At 40.1% G+C, this 24,128-nt stretch overlaps 1 protein-coding gene across 1 annotated transcript in view; it reads left to right on the top strand.

Annotated features, from left to right (window-relative positions):
• Positions 1-20,845: 20,845 nt before the first annotated feature.
• Positions 20,846-24,128, top strand: part of MRTFA (myocardin related transcription factor A) — a gene marked incomplete at its 5' end in the record, with an annotated part of 61,849 nt that continues 58,566 nt past the window's right edge. The window contains one exon of the mRNA XM_081083205.1: positions 20,846-21,050. Within this exon, the coding sequence (XP_080939331.1) occupies positions 20,846-21,050 (205 nt within the window). The remainder of the gene's footprint in view (positions 21,051-24,128) is intronic.

The raw sequence follows: 24,128 nt of genomic DNA, 5'->3' as shown, positions 1-24,128 counted from the left end.
CTGAGGGCTTCTCCACCTTCCCCTGCTCCTAAGGGGCTTGCACCCGCTGATGGCTCCAGCCCCGCTCGCACCCGCTGCTGGCACTGGCCCCAATCACTCCGTGCCATCAGCAGGTGCAAGCGGGGCCGGCACCATCAGCACATGGGAGCGGTGGCGGCAGGAGCAGGGCTGCCGGCAGACAGGATTGGGGGCCGAGACGGGAGGGGCTGGGCAGGGGCATGGAGGATGGGCCGACGGGAGGGGCTGGGCAGGGGCATGGAGGGTGGGCCGAGATCTGCCCCTGTGCCTACTGCAGCCTCACGGCCCATAGTTCCTTTTCAAGGTGCACGAATTCGTGCATTGGGCTCCTAGTATTTAAAATAAAATAGTAGCTAACACTTAAATAGGGTTTACCATATGGCAGTGTCCCAAATTACTTACATATGTTAACTCTTTTAATCTTTACAACAAAGATACGAAATTGATGCTCTTACTACCCCCCCTTTTGTTGTTGTTAATTCTCTATCCCTTTTTGCTTCTTTTGTTAATCCTCACCAGAGGATATTTTTTCCATTGATATTTAGAGAGAGTGGAAGGGAAGGACCGAGGGTGGAGTCGGGGGAGAGAGACAGAGAGGGAGAGAGTGACACATGGACTGGTTGCCTCCCGCATGCATCCCTACTGGGCCTGGATCAAACCTGACACCTAGGTACTTGCCCTTGACCAGAAATTGAAACAGTAACTCTTTGGTGTACAGGCTGACACTCTAACCACTCAGCTACCGCCCAGGGCTTATTATCCCATTTTACAGATTATGAAATTGGTGCAAAGTAGATAAGGAATATGTGAAATGCTACACACCTGGTGAGTGATAGAGCTAAGATACCATGTTCTTTACCACTACATTATTGCTTTCCATGTGAACTCAAAATCCTTTTATCCCCAAGTAATTAGTAACCCTTCACAGGCTACCCAATTTGTCTAAGTTCCTTTGTCCCCTTCTCTCAAGACATAAACTGCCTGTCTTTTTGCCCCCCTTCCTTCCCAGCCTTATTCTTCCCCCTAGAATACTATGACATAATAGTTAAGAACAAAAAATACCTCCAGCCTCTTGCTCTTTTTGAATACCTATATTAAATTCCGTTGTTCTAGACCTCTTTGTATAGAAATGACTTTTTTTCTCTTTTTTCTACATTTAACTTATTTAGAAAGCTTTCCTATAAGCTCTAACCTCTGCCGAGCTTTCCTGGTTTTAACAGTGACTCTTGTACCTGTTCACAATGATCAGAAAGGATGCTGTTTTGAGTTACAGGGTAGTAAGATTTCTAACTCTATACCCATGCCAGAACCAGAATCATATGTTTGAAACTAACTAAAACCTCCTGAGTGTCTTGCCATAAACGTGCATTAGAAATTTTTTCCGATGTAGCAAATAGTTTCTGTGGATAAGAAGTAAATTTAAACTGTGTATCTATAGAGAAGGAATATTTTCCACGTGAAGGTCCTTGCTGGCTCTGGAAAGAAAAAAGGTCCTGGCCTCCTTCCCCCTTTTCCTCTGAGCTCTGTAGTACTGAGCTTTCAGGAACTTTTTAACAGCCGAATATTATTTCTGCTAAGTCAGTCCATGAGATGTTTGCAAATCTTTCATTACCTTTATCCTGATCATCCCCTTGGAGTTAGGCTTTTGGTCAACTGACTTGGTTTTACTAAATTTATATTCGCTTCCAATTAAGGTGGTTAGTATAATTTTTTTTTTTTTTTTTTAGAAAAGTCTGGGTGAATTTAAAGGAAAAAATATTTTTTTGATGTATTCGTAGAATTTGCTAGGTGTTTCATGAAAGGTGTTTTAGAATCTAGAAAAACATATGGTCCCCACATGCTTAGAGATCATATTCTGGTTTAGATAATATTTAGTCCTGAAGTCATATTTGTACTTATGGACTAATAGGTGAGTGTCCCAATGTGCATGGTCCTACTTTTTCTTTTCCTGCCTACCTCTTCAACTTCACTTCCTGTTCTTTGTCCTTTAATTTATAGATTCCATTCACCATTTTTTCTTCCTTCCTATTTTCTACCTGTTTTATTTATTCCTACTCATCCTTCAGGTCTTAGAGAATACCCCTCCCCTCTAGTGGTTTTCATTTTCTCTTTTTCACACATTTATACTTTGAGATTATACTTTATTTATGGGGTTTTTTTATTGTTTAATGTGTATTTCCCTTACTAGATAATAAGCCCTATGAATGCAGGTATTATATCTGTTACTGTTCATTTTGTTTTACCATTTTATATTCAGCATCTATATAGCTTGATACCTAGTAGATGCTAAATAAATGCATGTTATTGAATGATGAAGTGAGCATGAAATATTGGAAAGATTGGGAAGAAGAAAGCCACTCCTGGAGTATTTGGTATTCAGGTCCCCCAACCAAACTACTTCTCACAAAGCAAGTACAAACCGTCTTGCTAAGATGACTCTAGTTCCTTTATAAGATGTAGTGGTCATGTTTTTTGTACCATCTTTCTCTGTCCCTTACTCATTTTGAGAAAGGTTGTCCTCAGTGTTGATGAAATGGTCAAGATATATAAACCTACAGAGTATTCGAATGTATTCCTATCACTTGATACTGTTCTGTTCAGGGTTGAACCAGAAATTGTATCTTGTTTCAGGTAGGGCACTAAAACATTTGAGAGCCCTCTGTTCCGGTAATTGAGTTGAAATTAATTATTTTCTTTTTAATATACTTAGTTTTGCCTCAGGATTTGGGATATCATCATGGCATATTTAACTCAAGTGACTTAACAATTTTATTAAAATGGCAAGCATTCATTTTGAAATTTAATTACGTAAGCTCAAATCAAGAGTATTAGTGTCTGAGTACTTCTGCTCCCTGCCCGCTGATTTCTTACTTCCTGCATCTCAGAGCACTTTTAAGGTGAAGACGGACAATTTTTATGAGATATGTGGTGCTTCTGAAAGCTCTTGGCTTAGTGTACTCAGTTTCAAAAATTCTTTTCATAAGGACATCAGACAGCTTTAAATTTGGTGTGCTGGTAGTAGGATTAAAGTACCACAAACAGACTTTATTCCTTGGAAAACTTCCCTCCTAATTTCTTTTGTTACTTTAAGCTTTCTGAACTGTCTTTGTTCTTTGTAGGTACTTAGACATTTCTTTTCCTAACAAAAGAGTTACATAAAATAAGATTTAGAAAATTTGTAGTTTAACAGATGCTCTCATAAACTAGTCATAATAAAGATGGATTGGTTCAAGTTTACAAATTACATTTAAGATTCAAATTGCTAAGTGGTGGTGTTATGGGTATGAGTTTCTTGGCTTTTCAGGATGTCATCCTTTTAGCCCTGTAGCTAAATATCAAGAGGCTACATGTTCAACCATAAAACTTAGCCTCTGCCAGCATTACATCAGTTCCACAAAACCTCATTGGCTAATTATCCCCTGGGACTAGGACATGGATTTGGCAGCTTGTGAAAGCTGCTTTTTCCAATTTCTCTCTTCCTGGCTGTGACATATCCCAAAGGAATGAAGTTGAGAAATAATCATCTTCTTTTGATAGTTCTCAACCTCTCATTCCCACAGTGGTTCTCATGGCCAGGGATAGAAGATTCCTTATTATTCCACTTGAATCCTATAGTTGATGATGTATTCTTTAAGTAGTGACCAATAAATGAGCTATGAGAAGGATGAGTGGCAAGGAACCTCTTGTACTTTGAGGTATGTTTCTGGATGGTTGTCTACAAGGATCCTAGTGCTTTTGTTTGGATTCTCTATATATTATTTATATTTTATGAAAAAGCTGAAAGTTCTATATTGGGAACCAGTGGGGTCATCATCTGTGTTAGTTGACATTTGGTATAAGAATTAGTATAGACATTTAACATATCCTTTAATGAACATCTATAAAATAACTTTCTTGAGGGCAACCCTGGATACTACAAAGAACTGTATGACCTTAAGCAATCCTCTTAATCTGCTTTAGCCTCAAATTTTTCATTAAGTAATTTTTCTAAAAATAAAGATGTAGTACCTGTTTTATCTTTCTCAGAAAGTGTTGTAAGGATGGAATGAGGTAACACGTGGACAATTACCACTGATATCCTACCCATGCTATTCAGTGAGCCCATTTTAGGCCTCTTACTTGATCTTTCTTTACCATTTGACCCTATTTGATGCTCTCTCCTCATTCTGTATTACTTGGGGTTCTTTGATTAACTTAAGCATAAAATAATTTTTTTTGAAAAGTATTGGATAATGCACAGCTTAATAAGAAGGCTGGTTGATAAAGGTCAGAAAGTGAGTAGAGGCCCTGGCTGGGTAGTTCAGTTGGTTTAGAGCAGTGGTTCTCAACCTTCTAGCCCTTTAAATACAGTTCCTCATGTTGTGACCCAACCATAACATTATTTTCGTTGCTACTTCATAACTGTAATGTTGCTACTGTTATGAATCATAATGTAAATATCTGATATGCAGGATGGTCTTAGGCGACCCCTGTGAAAGGGTCGTTCGACCGCCAAAGGGGTCGCGACCCACAGGTTGAGAACCGGTGGTAGAGAGCTGGTTTAGAGCATTGTCCCTATATGTCAAACTCTGGTCAGGGCACATACAAGAACCAACCAGTGAATGCATAAATAAGTGGAACAAGTCAGTTGTTCCACTCTCTCCCTTCCTTTCTCTAAAATCACTAAATAAAAAATTTAAAAATAAAGAAAAGGTACAGAAATGAGCACATTTTAAACAGTGATGACCTTGCCACAGAACTGGTCTGCAGAGGACTCTTTCACTGGCACTGCTCACTGGATCTTCTTTGCCATTGCTGCTGGCCTGGTCTCCAACGAACTCTGGTTGCTGTTGGCATTGCCACCAGTAGACACTTGTGGCAGTGCCATGAATAATTTCTGATTATACTTTCCAACTTTGTGTCATTCCCCCAATTTTTAAAGTTCTAAATGGGAGAACCTTATTGGCCAGACTTGGGCTGTGTTTGTGAGCTAGATGCCAGGATGCTGAGAGAGGGACTCTCTGTTCCTCTTCAGCTTCTGTAGTAATAAGAGGGGCCTGCCTGCCCCCTATCATGGAATTTCCCCCAAATGGGAAAGGCATTCACATCCTGGGCAACTAAACTATAGACACCATTCTCTCTCCAGTTTGCCTCCTATCTCTCAGTCTACTCTTCCTGCCTCTAGGTCAGGGGTCCTCAAACTTTTTAAACAGGGGGCCAGTTCACTGTCCCTCAGACCGTTGGAGGGCTGGACTATAGTTTAAAAAAAAAAACTATGAACAAATTCCTATGCACACTGCACATATCTTATTTTGAAGTAAAAAAACAAAACGGGAACAAATACAATATTAGTATTTGCATGTGGCCCATGGGCCATAGTTTGAGGACCCCTGCTCTAAGTACTAGTATTTCCCAGGGTTAGTCCTTGACTCTTTTTTCTTCTCAGCCTGTACATTCTCTCTAGCAATCTCATCCCAACTTGTGGCTTCAACTATCACCTATCAGGATGTCTGTATCTGTATCTGTATCCTGAGCTCTGGCTTCATTTAATCTGTGAATTCTTCCCACCTAGACATCTAGATGACTCATATACACTTCAGCCTTTTACATAGTTAAAACTGATGTCACCATTCTAGGACTACCCCTTCATTCCCTAATCAGTACCAGTTGCCTAACCAAAAAATTAGGAATCATTCTTAATTCTTCTTTGCCTGTATTCCTCACATCTCTTTAGTATCTGAGTTCTGTAGATTGTACCTCTATTTAGACTTCTATTTTGTCTCATTGCCCTAGATCAGACTTTGATAATTTCTCACTGTGGTTTCAGTAGCCTTCTTATTGGTCTCCCTGCCTATAACCTGACTCTTCTAATCTGTCATTTATACAGCTGCCAACGTACTTTTTCCTACAGTCAGTTCTAATTATTTTTTTTTCTTTTCAGAATTATTCAACTTCTTGTGGGGTAAAATTTAAACTATTATATTTGTCTATTTGGTCTCCTGTTATTCAGTCATTTCTTATCACTTCCAACTTCAGTCCCCAGCAATGCTTAACTGCTTTTATAAAACATTCTGTGCTCTTTTAATTTTCTGTTTCTTTTCATATAATCTTCCCTCTGCTTTGACCTATTCTCTCTCTGCCTGCCAGACTACTAACTTCTACTCATCTTTCAAGTCCCAGCAAGGGCTGCCTCTTCCGAAATGCATGCTGTCATTGATTCCAGACATACTTAGGTACTCCTGTGCTCACCCCATACTTGGTACAAACCACCAGAGCAATTGTTTAATTACGTTATTGTTCCTAGCAGGTCTCATCATCATAAGGTCCTTCAGTGCAGGGGAGGTGTCCTATTTCTGTTTCCCCAGATCCCAGTACATAGCAAGTATATAATACTTTTTATTTAAGGTGCTGTACAAATGTAACAGTATTTTTAACATAGGAATTTTCTTAAAAGTAATAAGCCCTTTCGAACTCTAAAGTTCATTCTTTTTTTCTAACTGCTGGGGGCCAAAGGTTCAAGAGCTCTACCAGCCCCTCAGATAAGTTTACCTTCCTGTGATCAGCCTTCTACTCTTTTCCCAACAAGTCGATTAAGCATACTTTCCTTTAGTTTTTCCATTCTTCCACCTCATACGCATTTTAATCCTAGTAATGATTTGCCTCATGTGTGACTCCATTTTCTTCCACAACCACCGATTCAGTCACTATGCTTTAATTATAAATTATACAGTGGCTGGAAACATGTGTATTAATATTCTAGAGATTTCTCTAGAGAACCTGGAAATTTATCTGTCGATTTGGCTGGACTGCTGGTTCTGCAGTAACTTTTTCTCCCATTTCACAGCTATCATCCTGGTTCTGTGCTCCTACTGGGGGCCTTAGCAAATCAAACATTATATAGTTTAGCTTCCCTCACATTTTATTTTTTTAATATATTTTATTGATTTTTTACAGAGAGGAAGGGAGAGAGATAGAGAGCCAGAAACATCGATGAGAGAGAAACATCGATCAGCTGCCTCCTGCACATCTCCCACTGGGGATGTGCCCGCAACCCAGGTACATGCCCTTGACTGGAATCGAACCTGGGACCTTTCAGTCCACAGGCCGACGCTATCCACTGAGCCAAACCGGTTTCGGCCACATTTTATTTTTTAGGAGTTGGCTGCTGTCTCTTGATTTACTGCACTGGGAAGAATAAGTCTTGATTTTTATTTTTTCCTTGTTCCTCCCTCTGAGGGAGTCTGCGTCACTGAGAAATGTTTAACCTCATGGCCTTGCACAGAGGCTGGAAATTTGCCTAAGGGAACTTGAAGCTGGCAGTGTTTTTACTCAAATTCCCCTTATGGGGAGGGGGATTCCAGCAGGGCCTGCCAAAACAGGAAGATGTTGGGAAATTTTTTAGTAGCAAAGCAGTTGCCATTAGGTTACTGAAAAGTATTTGAAGAGTTTTCTGGAGATAAGCTTCAGCATTTTGAAATCCTTCTGGGAGAAAGCTGTAGCTTCTATCAGGTATAAACAAAAATTCAGACTGAGGAACTTAGCTTTTCAGTTGTATGGTATGTTGTTATAAGAAAACTTTGACCATTTGCATGAGGAAGAGAAGCTAACCGGAGAGAGTTTTAGGAGTTTAGAAACTCTCAGGGAAAATAGCTGTAGGCTGAGGCAAATCTCTAGGGATTATGGGGAAAACTTGGCTTTTTATCAATTCTGGATTATAGTAAGAGTAGATCATCACAGGGATTTTCTTTGGCAAATCTCTCTTTCAAATTCTTATTGTCACTGTATTCTGTTTACAAAAGCACTTTATTGATACAAACACTAAGAGTTAGAATAGATGATCTCCCTATTAGGAGAAGGTGTGAACCAGCAGATGTTTAGAATATGACTACCTCTGCTTATTTTTATCTTTGTGTCACAGATGAGGAAAAGTTATACAGTTGTTTGCCTTTATGGAATGATAAGCTGAGCAGGCTCTGGGCCCTGACGATGGAAGAATTGTGTAGTTAGACCATTTGTGGCAGCTTTGTAACTTTGTGGAAAATTGGAAACAAGTACATAGTACTTATACAAATACAGGCATTCCGGCCCACTCTAAAAGATACTAGTAGTTGCACTCATCCAGTAGGTTGTCATTCTATGCAATGGCTTCTACTGTTAGCGTGGGTGGTTGAGGGTTGATAATATGTATGGCTACTGTGAGATTTCTCTTTTAACTAGCAAGTATTTATTATTGATTATATACTTAACACTCTGGTAGATACTCTGAGGGATTTCTGAGAAGTAGAAGGAGTGATTCTGAGATTCAGAGAACGTATTCTTTTTGGAGATACAGGGGTTACAGAGAATTATAACTTCCTTAGAAAAGAGAGAGAAATAAGGTCAGGAAAACTTCAGAGAGGAGGTAAGAGTAGAGCTGGACCTTTGAGAGAAAGCGCGATTTGGATAGGCAGGAGGAGTCAGAGAAGATAAGGGTAAATCAAAGGTGTATAGGTAGGAAGAGGATCCTTAAGGCACGATCTGCAAACTAGACTAGGCATGGTATTCAAGGAAAAATAAGGTTTTCTTCTTGATTAGAATTATAGATATTGACCGAAACCGGTTTGGCTCAGTGGATAGAGCATTGGCTTGCGGACTGAAAGGTCCCGGGTTCGATTCCGGTCAAGGGCATGTATCTGGGTTGCGGGCACATCCCCAGTGGGAAATGTGCAGGAGGCAGCTGATCGATGTTTCTCTCTCATCGATGTTTCTAACTCTCTATCTCTCTCCCTTCCTCTCTGTAAAAAATCAATAAAATATATATATAAAAAAAGAATTATAGATATGGGATAGTTGGAAAAGAAGATTGAGTTGCATAGGTAATAAGGAACTGGATTATTGAGCACCCTGAGTGTTAAATTGAAGAGCTTGGCCTTTATCAGATAGTGAGGAGTCATTTTAAACTCTTGAGTAATTATCAGTCTATTTCTTTCAATAATTACTGTTAAGTTGATTTACAGGCATCTATAAGAAATAATAGATCCCTTATACACAGTAATTAAGTGCTAAGTTTGTGAAAATCACTCCAGAAATTTCATAAATATATGATATTGTACCTGATTTTTACACGCATACAGAATAAGAATACATGTATATACATTATTTTGATAGACATGTAACAAAATATGAGGCATAAAATATGTGCCATATGAGCAGGGTTCTTAGAGAAACAATGAATTACTTTTAGGAGGTGGTTAGGAAAGGCCTCATGGTACCAGTACCATAAGAAATTATTCACTCAGCCCCGCATATATCCCAGGCCTATGGTAGGTGCTGGGGGTACAGTGGTGAACAAGATAAACATAGTTCCTGTCGTCATGCAGCCTGAAATTTATTGGTGAAGGAAGACAAGTAATTATAATAAAATAGAATGGAGGTTATAATGGGAAATTTAGGATGACATGGGAGAACAGAGCAGGGGGATCCAAACAATTCTAGGGAACATGGCAGGAAGGCCTTGCAGAAGAAGGAATGTGTAAGCTATGATCTGAAGTATGTTTCACCATTGAGAACTGTGTGAAGACCTGGGGGTGTGAAATGAAATAGCACGTTTGAGGAAGTGAAGGACTTTTGTTACAGTTGATGTAGAGACAGCGCAGAATATTTGGATATGAGTGAGGGCTCTGGAGCCTGACTGCCTGGGCTTACATCCTGGATTTACCACTTAGTAGTTGCCCTTGGACAGTTATTTCTTTGTGCCTCAGTTTCCCCATCTGAAAATAGATATAACAATAATTCCTACCTCACAGATCAGGACTAAATTATTTAGGACATATAATGTCCTTAGATTAATGCGTGGCACACAGCAAGTGCTCAGTACATGTTAGCTATTACTAATAGTGCTATGACTACAGCTATTAAATGTGAGAAGATGAATGGTAAAAATAACAGAGATTCAAGGAGGCCTAGAAATGCCTTAGGAGTTTGGTCTTTATCCTGAGACCAATGGGGAATCATTGAAGGGTTTTGAGTAGAGGCATGACATTAGATTTGTATTTTAGAAAGATTATTCTGGTTTCAATGTAGATTAATTGAAGGGGACTAAGAAAGGTGGCAGAGAGACCAAATAAGAGGTAGTTGCAGAAGTCCAGGTGAACTCTGGTATTCATGAGAAGATGCTATATTAAAAAGATGTTTGCTAATCTAGTCATTCAACAAATACTTATTGAATGCTGATTATGTGCGAGGTAGATTTCTCAGTTCTGAAGATAGAGCTCTCATGGAGCTTATGTTCTATTGGTCAGAGTGAAGTCAGTGACAATGAGCAAATACAATGTAATGTAATATTAGGGATGAGAAATGCTATTAAGAAATATAAAGCTGGGAAAGGGGATAGATGGTAAAAGTCTGTACCTAATTTAGAAAGGGTGCTAGGAAAAAGCCTTTCTAAGAAAATGACATTTGAGCAGAGACCGGAATGAAGTGAAGGAGTGATCCATGCTCATATTCTTCTGGGGAAAAACTTTCCAGACACAGGTGCAATCGTGCTTAGCATGTTCAAGAACTAGTAAATATGGTGGGGGAATATGAGTGAGGAACATATATATCACAAAAACAGAGGCCTTATCTTGTTCACTGAGCAGTATCAGACACATAGTGGATGCTCAGTGAATACTTGTTAAATAGATAGATGGATAGATGGAATTGTGAATGAATGACCAAAGAAATAAGTTATTGTCCCAAACAAGCTTGGAATCCAGGAAGAAGAAGAGAAAGTTGTGGGTAAGCTTCTCAACTAGGTCTTCCTTCTGAAAGGTTAAGAGTATGGACTCTGGCCCTAGCCAGTTTGGCTCAGTGGATAGAGCGTCAGCCTGTGGACCGAAAGGTCCTGGGTTCGATTATGAACAAGAGCACATCGGTTGCAGGTTCCTTCCTGGCCTGGGCAATGGTAGGGGCACATGCAGGAGGCAACCAATCGATGTGTTTCTCTCACATCGATATTTCTCTCTGCCTTTCCCTCTCTCTTTCACTCTCTCTAAAAATCAATGGAAAAAATTTCCTTGAGTGAGGATTTAAAAAAAAAAAAAAAGAGAGCATGGACTCTGGAGCTAGACTGTTAGGCTCACATCTTGGCTTTGCCATCTGCTAGATCTGTGACCTTAAGCAATTTACTTACCTTCTCAGTGCCTTGGTTTCTTCATCTGAAAAATTGGAACAACAGTAGTACCTACCTTGTAGGGTCATTGCAGGGTTTCTCAGCTCAGCACTATCAACATTGGGGCTTTATAATTCTGTGTTGTGGGGGGCTGTCCTGTGTGTTTTAAGGTGTTTAGCTGTATACATGGCTGCTGCCTGCAGATGCCAGTAGCAACCCTTCAGCTGTAACAAGCAAAAATGTCTCCAGATATTGCCATATGTTTCCTAGGGTGGAGAGACAAAAATCACCTCGGGTTGAGAACCACACTGGTTTTGTGAGGAATAAAAGGGTTGATAAAGCACATAGAACAGTGCCTAGCACATATGCTATTAAGATTAATATGGTGGTTTCTAGGGGAACATAAGTGTTTTTCAAAGCAGAAATTTAGGACAATTGAGTCTCCCACTTGATTAAGTAAATAACAAAAGTAACAAAACTTAAAAATAAAGCACAAATGATGATGGAGTGTGAAAAAAGGGGTTTGTCTGTTCCCAGTAAGATGTATTTATGCACACGGCCACTTTCATTTTTTAAAAAAAATTGTTGATTGATTTTAGAGAGGAGAAAGGGGAGAGAGAGAGAGAGAGAGAGAGAGAGAGAGAGAGAGAAAGATTGAGAGAGAGAGGGATTTGTTGTTCCACAAATTGATGCATTCATTGGTTGATTCTTGTATATGCCCTGACTGTGGATCGAACCCATAACCTTGGTGTATGGGACGACACTCCAACCAGTTGAGCCACCTGACCAGGGCAACTCCTTTAAAATTTTAACTGGTCTAATAGGAACAAGGTGATACATAGCTTATTGTTACTTTAATCTCAACCCAACCTCTATAGACATTGCAGTCACATTTTGAAATGACAGTGAGATATGGATTATAAGGAATCAGGGGACTGGTACAAGATTTCATTAATAATAAAAGGCTGGGCATTCAGATTCTAAGGCACCTATTAAATATAAAAATGTTGCATAAAATTGAGTTTTGGTGCATAGTCTTTGTATCTATGCAAAACCTTTCCCCCCAGATCCTTGACAAGTTTATCTTTCTACAGAGATCATTTTTCTGGGGAAGTCTATCATAGTGGTAAGCAAATCATGTTCAAGAAGGGATTATGTTTTATGTCCCATATTTTACCAGAATATTGATTTCATAATGTACTTTAATGTAATGTAATTTATATTATGAATAATTTTTAGCTTATGCTTAATCATAATTTTAACAGCAATAATAGCTGCAATGTATTTATTGACTGCTTCCTTTGTAGTAGGCACTTTAAATAGTCATCTTATTTAACTTCAACAGTAGTCCTTTAAGTTAAGTAAAATTTTACGTTGAGAGAACCTGGAATCTAGCTGATAATTGCTGGAACTAGGGGTCACACCTTTGACTTCAATGCACCTATTAAAACTATATCTTAATTAAATCAGTTGAAAGAGCTTGGATAAGATTCATGGATAATTTTTTAAAAATTTAATTTAATTTGTTGGGGTGACATTGGTTAATAAAATTATATAGGTTTTAGGTATACAAATCTATCATCTATATATTATATTGTGTGTTTACCATCCAAAGTCAGTATTCCTTTTGTCAACACTTATCTCCCCATTACCCTCTTCTATTTCCTCCCACCTCTCTTTCCCTCTGGTAATTTTTAAAACTTTATATTATCATAAATATAGATCACTGCAGTCTGGGTCTGATCAGTACCAGGGTCTAATTTGAGTATGATCTTTTTCCACTTTCCTTTGTCTAGGATCTGGCAATGATGGTAAATAACATTGCTAAGGGTTTAATAATTAGTGAGCATCTGGTTGAAAGATAGTGGAATAGATGCTGTGGGTATTTGATAATGTTTATTGAGTATCCATTGAATTCCCTGTAAGAAACAAGATGTAATCCTTTTTGCAGAGAGTTAGCATTCACAATCCCTATCAAAATACCAATGGTGTTTTTCACAGAACTAGAAAAAATAATTCAAAAGTGTATATGGAACCACAGAAGAGCTTGAATAGCCACAGCAGTCTTGAGAAAGAAGAACAAAATTGGAGGTGTCATGCTACTTGATATCAAACTATACTATAAAGTGATAGTAATCAAAACAGCATGGTATTGATCTGTGTCTGCAGATCAGTGGAACAGAATAGAGAGCCCAGAAGTAAACCCACACCAGTGACAAAGGAGGCAAGAATATACAGTGGGGTAAAGACAACCTATTTAATAAATGGTGTTGGGAAAATTGGACAGATAAATGCAACAAAATGAAACTAGACCACCTTTTCCCACCATATACAAGAATAAATTTAAAATGGATTAAAAACTTAAATGTAAGAATTGAAACCATAAAACTCCTAGAAGAAAACATAGGCAGTAAAATCTGACATATTTCTTAGCATTATTTTTTCTGATATATCTCCTGGGGCAAGGGAAACAATAATAACAAAAAAAACCAAATCTGCCGAGACCGGTTTGGCTCAGTGGATAGAGCGTCGGCCTGCGGACTGAGAGGTCCCGGGTTCGATTCCGGTCAGGGGCATGTGCCTGGGTTGCGGGCATATCCCCAGTGGGGGATGTGCAGGAGGCAGCTGATCGATGTTTCTCTCTCATCGATGTTTCTGGCTCTCTATCTCTCTCCCTTCCTCTCTGTAAAAAATCAATAAAATATATTTAAAAAAAAAAAAAAAAAAAAAAACCAAATCAGACTACATCAATGTAAAAACTTTTTGCACAATAAAGGAATAGGAAATCATCAACAAAACAAAGACAACCCAGTGAATGGGAGAAGATATTCATCAGTGGCAAATCTGATAAGGGGTTAATATCCAAAATTTATAAAGAACTCATACAACTCAACACCAAAAAAACAAACAATCCAATTAAAAAATGGGTAAAGGATCTGATTAGACACGGGACATAGAGATGGCTAATAGACAAATGAAAAGATGCTCAGCATGACTAATCATTAGAAAAATGCAAATTAAAGCCATAATAAGATATCACCCCACACCTGCCAAAATGACTATCATCAATAAATCAACAAATTACAAGTGTTAGGATGTGGAGAAAAAGGAACCTTCATGCACTGTTGGTGGGAATGCATACTGGTACAGCCATTATGTAAAAGTAGAGACCCGGTGCACAAAAATTTGTTCACTGTGGGGGGGGGGGGGGAGGGTCCCTCAGCCCGGCCTGTGCCCTCTCGTAGTCTGGGACCCTTCGGAGGATGTCCACCTGCTGGCTTAGGCCTGCTCCCTGGGGGATCGGCCCCAAGCTGGCAGTCAGACATCCCTCTGGCAGCCTGGGAGCCCTCGGGGGATGTCCACTTGCCAGCGGGGAACAGGCCTAAGCTGCAGTTGGACATCCTTAGCACTGCTGAGGAGGCGGGAGAGGCTCCCACAACCACCGCTGTGCTGGCAACCGTCAGCCTGGCTTGTGGCTGAGCAGAGCTACCCCTGTGGGAGCGCACTGACCACCAGGGGGCAGCTCCTGCATTGAGCATCTGCCCTCTGGTGTTCAGTGTGTGTCATAGTGACCAGTCATTCCCAGTCTTTCTGCTGTTAGGGTCAATTTGCATATTACCCTTTTATTATATAGGATAGAGGCCTGGTGCATGGGTGGGGGCTGGCTGGTTTGCCCTGAAGGGTGTCCCGGATCAGGGTGGGGGGTCCCCACTAGGGTGCCTGGCCAGTCTGGGTGAGGGGTTGAGGGCCGTTTTCAGGCTGGCTAAGCCCCCTGGCGACGGGAGCTCCCAGCCTCTCCTCTTTTTCTTTTTTCTTGTTTTAGTCTGGGATTTATTTACCTTCTATAATTGAAACTTTGTAGCCTTGAGAGGAGCTCAGAGCCAGCCAGGGCGGGCGGGAGGAAAGCCTCCTGCTCACTCCAGCCACAGCCAGCTGAAAGCAGGTATCTGGGGTTTATTTACCTTCTACAATTGAAACTTTGTTGCTTTGAGTGGAGCTCAGAGCCAGCCGCGGCAGGTGAGGAAGCTTGGCTTCCTCCATCATTGGGGCAACCAAGCCTCCTGCTTGCTCTAGCTCTGTGGCTGCTGGCTGCCATCTTGGTTGGGTTAATTTGCATATAGTCGCTCTGATTGGCTGGTGGGCGTGGCTTAAGGCATAGCAAAGGTATGGCCAACTTGCATGTTTGTCTTTTATTAATGTAGATGGTATGGAGGTTCCTAAAAAATTAAATATGGAATTGGCTTATGACCCAGCAATTCCACGTCTGGGTATATATTCAAAGAAACCCAAAACACTAAAAGATATAATTTTCATTGTAGCATTATTTACAGTAGCCAAAATATGGAAGCAACCCAAGTGTCCATCAATAGTCAAGTGAATAAAAAAATTTGTGGTACATATATACAGTGGCATATTACTTGGCCATCCTATATAATAAAAGGGTAATATGCAAATTGACCCTAACGGCAGAATGACCGGTCACTATGACATGCACTGACCACCAGGGGGCAGACGCTCAATGCAGGAGCTGCCCCTTGGTGGTCAGTGTGCTCCTACAGTGGGAGCTCTGCTTGGCCACAAGCAGGGCTGACGGCTGCGAGCGCAGCGGTGGTGGTGGGAGCCTCACCCACCTCCTTGGCAATGCTAAGGATGTCTGATGCGGCTTAGTCGGACATCCCCCGAGGGCTCTCGGGCTGCCAGAGGGATGTCTGACTGCCAGGTTAGGCCCAATCCCCCAGGGACCAGGCCTAAACCAGCAGGTGGACATCTCCTGAGGGGTCCCGGACTGCGAGAGGGCACAGGCCAGACTGAGGGACCCCCCCTGAGTGCAGGAATTTTTGTGCACTGAGCCTCTAGTATGGTATATTTATAAATATAGTAAAGTACATTTAGACTAATATTTATCAGGCTTATTTGTGGCATATAGAGACATTTGAATAATAATAAAACAGAGTCCCATATGATTTCTGGAGATTATCAATGGTCTGAATAAACAAGTATTCATCTCCCTCTTTCTAACCAGCCTCCCTGCTGCTGGTCTTGGCTCTCTTCATTTCTATACTGCTATCCTTCATTCCAAGAAATTGCTATTTGCATATCTTTTGCTTTTGTACATTCCTACTCCTTTGGTTAGAATTTCCTTCCCCATCTCTTTGGTTGACTATTTTTTTTTTTCCAATCATTCAGTTCTTGGCTCAGGTATCTTCTCTGACTCCTCCAAACTCAGCTAGGCTGCTTCTTTGTTGCCTTCAAAGCACTTATCATGCTGACTGAATAATTGGGTTTAAGTCTGTCTTTGTTTTTTTGAATAGCTTATACTATAAGCTCCGTAGGGGCAAGGACTTAGATGTTTTATCTGTGGTCCATGCCTTGTACATGGTAGGCAGATGGCAAATATTGAAAGAAAAGTGAAACAAAATAAAGGGTATAACTCACCTAGTCCCACCATAAGTCCTAGAAAACTATTTCTTTTTAGAGATAGAGGACACCCTATCTGCTCCGACCCTTCCTTTTTAGAGATGAAGGTGATAGACACCCTTAGGTCATACAACTAAATTATTAGCACAGCTGAAAAACAGGACTACTAAATCACAGCCCAGTGTCCTTTCTTTTATTGTTTTTTTAGAAAAAAATTATTTTTGCTTATTATAAAGGCAAGTATTGTTTAATGTAGAAAATACCGATAAACAGTAGGGAGTGAGGAAATAAAATCATCCTTTCCCACCAACCAGGTAGTGACCATCCTTCTATTCTCTTCTTTGCACAGAGACATATTTATGTATATGTTAAATAATTGTGTGATGACAACAGCTTGCATGCACTGGATGCTTACAGAATAGGCACTGTTCTAAGTGATTTGCTCATTTATTACAGCAACCCTTTGAGTTAAGTACTATTGTCCCCACTAAATGGAGGCATAGAGATGTTAAAGTTCTCGAGGTAACACAGCTAGTAAGTTGTAGAGCCAAGATTTAAACCCAGGCAATCTAATTCTAGAGCTTATATTCTTAACTACTATTCCATTCTGCCTCTGTGCATACTATTTCATAGTCTGCTTTGTAAAAAAAAATGAGATTAGTTTATATCAATAATGGTCACCCTTTATAGGGATATAGTTCAGAGCGTTTTGATAAAAGGTAAGCCACTATCACAATCAAGACATAGAATATTTCCCTCAAAAAGTCCCATCATGCCTGTTTACAGTCTCCTTCCTATTCCCAACTCCTGACAACCTCTGATGTTATTTCTGCCCTTATAGTTTTGCCTTTTCCTTAATTTCATGTAAATGCAATCATTCTGTGTGTAGCTTTGTGTTTGTCTTCTTTCACTAGCATAATGCTTTTGGGGTTTGTATATGTTGTAGGTAGCAGTAGTTGGGGGTTATTTAGTCCCTAAGTAGTATTTCATTGTATGGATGTACCACAATTTTTATTCTGTTCACAAGCTGAAGGACATTAGGGTTGTTTCTGGTGTTTAGCTATTAAAATAAAGCGGCTATGAATATTCATGTACAGCTCCTTATGTGGACATACATTCTAATTTCCCTTTGTTTAAATATCCAGGAATGTGATTTACTGAGTTGTATGGTAAGTGTAAATTTAACTCTATAAGAAACTTCTGCCCTGGCTGGTGTGGCTCAGTTGGTTGGGCATTATCCTGTGCAACAGAAGGTTGCCAGTTGTATTCCTAGTCAGGGCACATGCCCAGATTGCAGGCTCAATCCGTGTTGGGGGTGTTCAGGAGGCAGCTGATCAATGTTTTCACATCGGTGTTTCTTTCTCTCTCTCTCTCTCTCTCTCTCTCTCTCTCTCTCTCTCAAAATCAGTAAAAATATTTTTTTAAAAAGAAACATCCAAACTGCTTTCCAAAGTAGCATTATTATTTTGTGTTGTGCCCAGTAATGTCTGAGAGTTCCACTTGCTCCTCATCCTGGCCAGCAAATTATTTATTGGAAGTATTTGTATTCTAATACTAGCCAAGTATAGTTAAGTCCTCACCTAATGTCACAGATAGGTTCTGTGACTTTATGCTAAATGATGTATAATGAAACCAGTTTTACATAGACTAATTGATAGAAACAAGAGTTAAGCTCCTATGGCATCTCAACAATGTTGTAACAAAAAGATGTTATCTTGAAGACCTCCTGTAACAATTATCTCAGCATGGTCTTTTTAGGGAAAGGTATTGATTAAATTAATGATTTCTGATATATATAATATCCTATCTAATAATAGACAAACATGGTAATTAACCATACCTCCGACACGCTTCCCATTGGCTAATCAGGGTGATATGCAAATTAACTGCTAACCAAGATGGCGGCCAGGCAGCTGAAGCGAACAGGAGGCTTGCTTGCTCCAGTGAAGGAGGAAGCCAAGGTTCCCTGCCTGCCACTGCTGGGCTCTGAGCTTGCACTCTAAGAAACAATGTTGCAATTATAGAAGTTAAATAAACCCCAGAAACCTGCTTTCAGCCAGCTGGGCCTCAGAGCTGGAGCTGCAACAGTGTTTCAATTATAGAAGCCAAACAAACCCAGATACCTGCTTTCAGCAGCCGAGGCCTCAAGCTGGAGCCGGCCTCAGAGCTAAAGCTGGCTCTCAGCTCCAGTGACAGCCATAGAAGGTAAATAAATCCCAGAATAAAAAAGAAAAAAGAAAAAAAAGAAGAGGTTGGGAGCTTCAGTCACCCGCCAGCCTGAAAACGGCCCTCAGCCCCTCACCCAGACTGGCCAGGCACCCCAGTGGGGACCACCACCCTGAAGGGGGTGCGACCAGCTTCAAACAGCCATCATCCCCTCATCCAGGCTGGCCAGGCACCCAAGCGGGACCCTTACCCTTATCCGGGACACCCTTCAGGGCAAACCAGCCGGCCCCCACCCATGCACCAGGCCTCTATCCTATATAATAAAAGGGTAATATTCAAACTGACCCTAACAGCAGAAAGACTGGGAATGACTGGTCACTATGACACACACTGAACACCAGGGGGCAGACGCTCAATGCAGGAGCTGCTACCTGGTGGTCAGGGCACTCTCACATGGGAGGAGCTCTGCTCAGCCACAAGCCAGGCTGACGGCTGCCAGCACAGCGGTGGTGGTGGGAGCCTCTTCTGACTCCTCAGCAGTGCTAAAGATGTCCGACTACAGTTTAGGCCTGCTCCCCACTGGCAAGTGGACATCCCCCAAGGGCTGCCTGGCTGCCAGAGGAATGTCTGATTGCCAGCTTAGGCCCAATCCCGCGGGGAGCAGGCCTAAGCCAGCAGGTGGTCATCCCCTGAGGGGTCCCAGACTGCGAGAGGGCACAGGCTGGGCTGAGGGACCTCCCCCCCTCACCCGAGTGCACAAATTTTTGTGCACCGGGCCTCTAGCATATATATATTCCTTTTTCTTTTCTATTTTACAAATATTTATTGAGCATCTTATAATGCAAGGGTGTGGATAAGGATGAGCGACTCTATTCTCAAAGCTCCCTGGTTGGCCCTGTAGGTAGGGGCCATGGTAGACAATGGTGACACAGTTGATTCTTATACTATACTATTTTCCTACTGGAATAAATGGCTCTGCGTAGAGGTTTTTGCTTCCATGCCTCTACACTGTATGCCTTGCTCAGCTTTCAAGTGCTAGGAACCTCGTAGGGAGAGGAATCTGGTGGCACATCTGGCTCTAGCTGTGTTGCCAGCCTTATCTATCACCACTACCACCCTTAGGTGAAAATGCTAGTGTCTTGGTGGCAGCTGTTTTCATAATTAGCTGGGTAGATTTTTTCAATTCATTCTTTTGGTGTAGCTGCCCTGGTTGCCTACCCAGTGATTTGAATGACGGGCCTATGATATAAGGAATAAAATCAAATTAAGTAAAATGGACAAGATAAGGGTATAACTCACATTTTTGGTGGGCTGACACTGTTGTTGCAATCCATTGTCTCTGCCACTAGCCAGCATCGTAACAGCCTTTATTTTCTTTCTAAATGAAAAAGTCAGGTATGTACTGAGCTATATCTTCTTTTAGAGGTTTTATCAGCAAAATATTTGCATATTGTTAAGTGTCCATCTGTTGACTCATTTGTTCATTCATTGAATTGCCAATTAACCATTCTGTTTAATGGTACTCTTCTCAGTGCTGTGGTATGGCTTAATTCAAAGTAAATTCTTCCTGGTTTTTCCATTGGTACCTCCCCCTCCTCCCAATTTGGTATGTTTCATCTGTAAACATTTTAAAAACAAATGTCAAGTGAAATAAAATAGTGCAGTGTTTTAGCTCTTTGTTCCACTTTGGTGTAGACTTTGCACAAAAAGGGAGGGAGGCAGAGGAGAGAAGAGGGAACCTGGTCATGTGATACTGCTTGTCTGGCAGAAGTCTTTTGGTTCTGAGCAGAGAAACCAACTGTTTACTATTTTGGGTGAATGAGGTTGGTTGGTTGCTACGAGCATTTTCTCTGAGGGAACCCTCTTGTCTTCCAGCTCTACACATTGAAATCAGTCCTGCTTTTTGGCATTTGGGTAGAGGAGGGAGGTGTCTGTGTCAAGGCCCAGTGCTGACAGGAAGAAATGTTTTCCAGGAGACTTACTGATTCTGACCTTCTGCTGTCACTACTTTTAATGCCCCACTCCCTAAGTAAACTTGGGATCTAGCTGTTCTTGCAGACCTTAGTACTGCAGAAATGAAGTACCCACTTTAACCTAAAGAGCAATGCTAATCAAATTTTTAGCAAATAATAAATGGCCTCTTTAAGGAGTGAGGGAAGGAAGACGAGTTTATTGCAACACTGGCCTTTGGAGTCTCACATCTCCCCCAGCATGCTGGAGAAGACAAAGATTCATCAACCCACGTGCAGGATTCTGCCACTCTCATGGATTGTCCTGAAGCCGGGAAATGACAGCTACTCAGCAGTGTGCCTGGCCCCTTATCACAGTTTGCGGGAAGGTTGGCATATTTATCCCTTTGGGATTTGCATGCTTTTTTCCCTCCTCAACTTACTGCTGCCTTTTACCCCTCCCCATTTTTCTGTAGTCTTTCAAGCTTTGACTTTTGGTGGTGTATTGTCCCAGGGTTTTTATTAAAGCTTTTTGAGCACTCAACAGATAGATAACTGGGCATGGTACTGGAGGGCATATTTCATGACCTGATCAGACAGTGTTCAGGATGTTTTACTTTCTTACTCCTCTCCATCCACCCATGCAGAGCTCATATTACCAAACTGAGATCATGGAAGAATGAAAAACTTTTCTTTAGTGATGGGGGATTCTTCTCCTTTATGTGGGTCCAATACAGTGTTTTATCAATAAAACATATTTTAGCCATAGGTATTTTACAAATAAACAGGAAGCTGTTGATGATAATGACTTCACTTTCTTCTCTGCTAATACTAAAAGTAGGTAGATAACCTCTAAGATCTTATAACACTAAAATAACATAATTTAAAATAAAATAACACTTGTATGCCATGTTAGTTTTGGTTTGGGTGAACAATTTGGACTGGCCTTAGCAAATCTTTTTAGTAATTGTAGAATTACATTAGAATTACATCCAGGTGTGTGAGAGATAGCAGGAAACTCTTTATTAGGTTGACACCCATAAAGTTTTCCTTTGTGAACGTCCCTCTTTTGTATTCTGAAACTGCTAAAAAAATATTATTTGAGAGTAGAACAGACACATTTGAATTCTGCAAAAAAAGTTCAGTTTTAAATTTGAGGCACATTCTTTCAGAAGAGTTTTGGGTTATGGAAAAAGGGGGGCATAGGGACTTTATCCAAATTCTATCAAATGTGAATGGAAAATAATTATTGACATTTTCCCTCTCCTATCTTGGAGACCTTCTCTTATTCATTATCAGAATTTATATACAATTTTAAATATTGATACATAAATGCCAATTTCCTAAAAATTTAGATAATTCTCTTGAATTTTTGAGATCTCCTTGGGACTTTATGAACATCTGACAAGATGATTTGAACATGTGGAATTGGCCAAGAAGGAATCCACTGAAGAGGAGATGAGTGATTATCAGTGCCCAATTTGCAAAGAGAATAAAAAAACTGAATGAGAGAAGTTGATTTTTCTTTGAATATGTACTGCACTAATGTCAAAACCAAAAGCTACAGTAGAAGGAAGATTATTTGAGAGTCAGAGACAGGTAGTATGGCTCAGGGCTTGTATCTTTGGGCTGTTTGTTACTGTTGGTTTTTTTGTAATTCGGAGGAGAGGATTGCAGTGTTTTAGATTCCCAACCTGATAGGCTGGTACACTTTTTAAAATATGGTTGTTTAGGGTTATTAGGAGGCCACGTGTGTTACTTTTCTCTTTGTTTTAGTTGACAGTTGGAAATGCCCAGAAGAATAGGAACCAAACTTTTAAATTTACCTCTTATGGCATTAGGACCTATGGGTTTCTTTATTAATAGAGTTGGACAAGGATCAGATATGCAGATTTTAGGAGGAGTAAGCCTTGAAAGATTGATATTTTGTGGTTTAATACCACTTGCTGGTACAGCATTGCTCAGTACTATATCTGTACTGTCCAGTATGGTAGCCACTAGCCACATGTGGCTATTGAGACTTGAAACTGACTGGAATGACTAAGAAACTGAAATTTTCATTTTGATTAAATTTAAATGGTATATACTTCAAGTGGCTACAATGTTGGATAGTGCAGTTCCAGACCCTTCCCAGTCTAACCTTAGCCAGCCTTTTCAGCTACCTTCTATTGTACCCTTATAAGCTAAATTGGAGCGTATTAGTTATTTTCTTAAACTTACAGTATTTCCTACTTCCAGGTCTTGGTTCATATTGTCCATCTCTGGTTTATGAAGACATTCAAAGATGGCTTATATGCTACTGATCCCATGAAGCTTACCTAATCCTTTTTGTACTCTAGTAATTTATTATCTGCCAACTCTTAAAGCATTTATAGCACTGTCTTTGATTACAGTGATTTATTTTACATTTCTTATATTCCCCATGATATTTATAAATTCCTTGAGGGGCCTATATAGTTTTTATGATTATAGGTGTGTGGTAGGCTTAACCTTTCTCCACCCCCACCTCCATCCCCACCCCCAAGTGCTTAACAAAATATATTTATACATAGTAGGTGATTAATATGCATTAGCTGAGTTAGTATACTGAAGTTACTGTGTTTCCTGGCACTTGAGGGCAGTATCATGCCCATAAACAAAATGTTTATCCCAAAGTGACAGATATATTTTAAACACTCTGTCCTAATATAGTTTTATTCAGTCTCATATTAGTAATTCTAAGCTTCATAAGGAGCTCACATCTTTTAATTGTTAGTGTTAATGAATAACCTTGCCACATAATTGTCTTAAATTCAGTTCAGAATATGATGTTGAACCAGGAGATTGGTGAGATTCGTTCTAAAAAGAAACTTGGTACACCTGAGAAACACTGGCCAAGGCATTAAGTGTCAGAGGTTAATTCCTTGAGGGCAGAAGCCTTTTTCTGATAAGTAGCTAGTGTTCTAGCACTGAGCTGATAGTCAGGAACCTGAAGTTCTTGGTTTGATCTTGCCAATGATGCACTTGTTTAAGTTGCTTGAAGCTTGGCAAACCAGTTTCTTATGTTATGTGTGGGTGTAATGTCTGCCATCCTAATTCATAGGGTTAAATAAGATTACATATGTGAAAGTAGCTTTGTAAAATATTATATAAATGTATAGGGTTATTTTCCTTCTCAGTTCCTTCCTTGTACCCAGTGCCAAGGCATGTACATAGTGATTGATTTTAAATATTTTGACATTAATTTTTTACATTTTAAATAAAGAATGTACTTTGTTAAAGGTTGATGAGAGCTATGTTGATATAATTACTCCCACCTAGACTGCATACACTGAGAAGTGATTACAGTCACAATAGTTTGGTTAGCATATATCCTGTCTTTTGATGTTACACAGCCTTAAAATGAACGGTATCTGATATGTGTGTGTGTGTGAATTATATATAGTTTAGACTCTTTTTTAGTTTCCTATCTATTGGATTAATTTTTT

Source organism: Myotis nattereri (assembly GCF_964212035.1).
Source record: "Myotis nattereri genome assembly, chromosome: 2".
In the NCBI taxonomy this organism is placed as follows: domain Eukaryota; kingdom Metazoa; phylum Chordata; class Mammalia; order Chiroptera; family Vespertilionidae; genus Myotis; species Myotis nattereri.
This window is presented reverse-complemented; position numbering and strand designations above follow the sequence as displayed.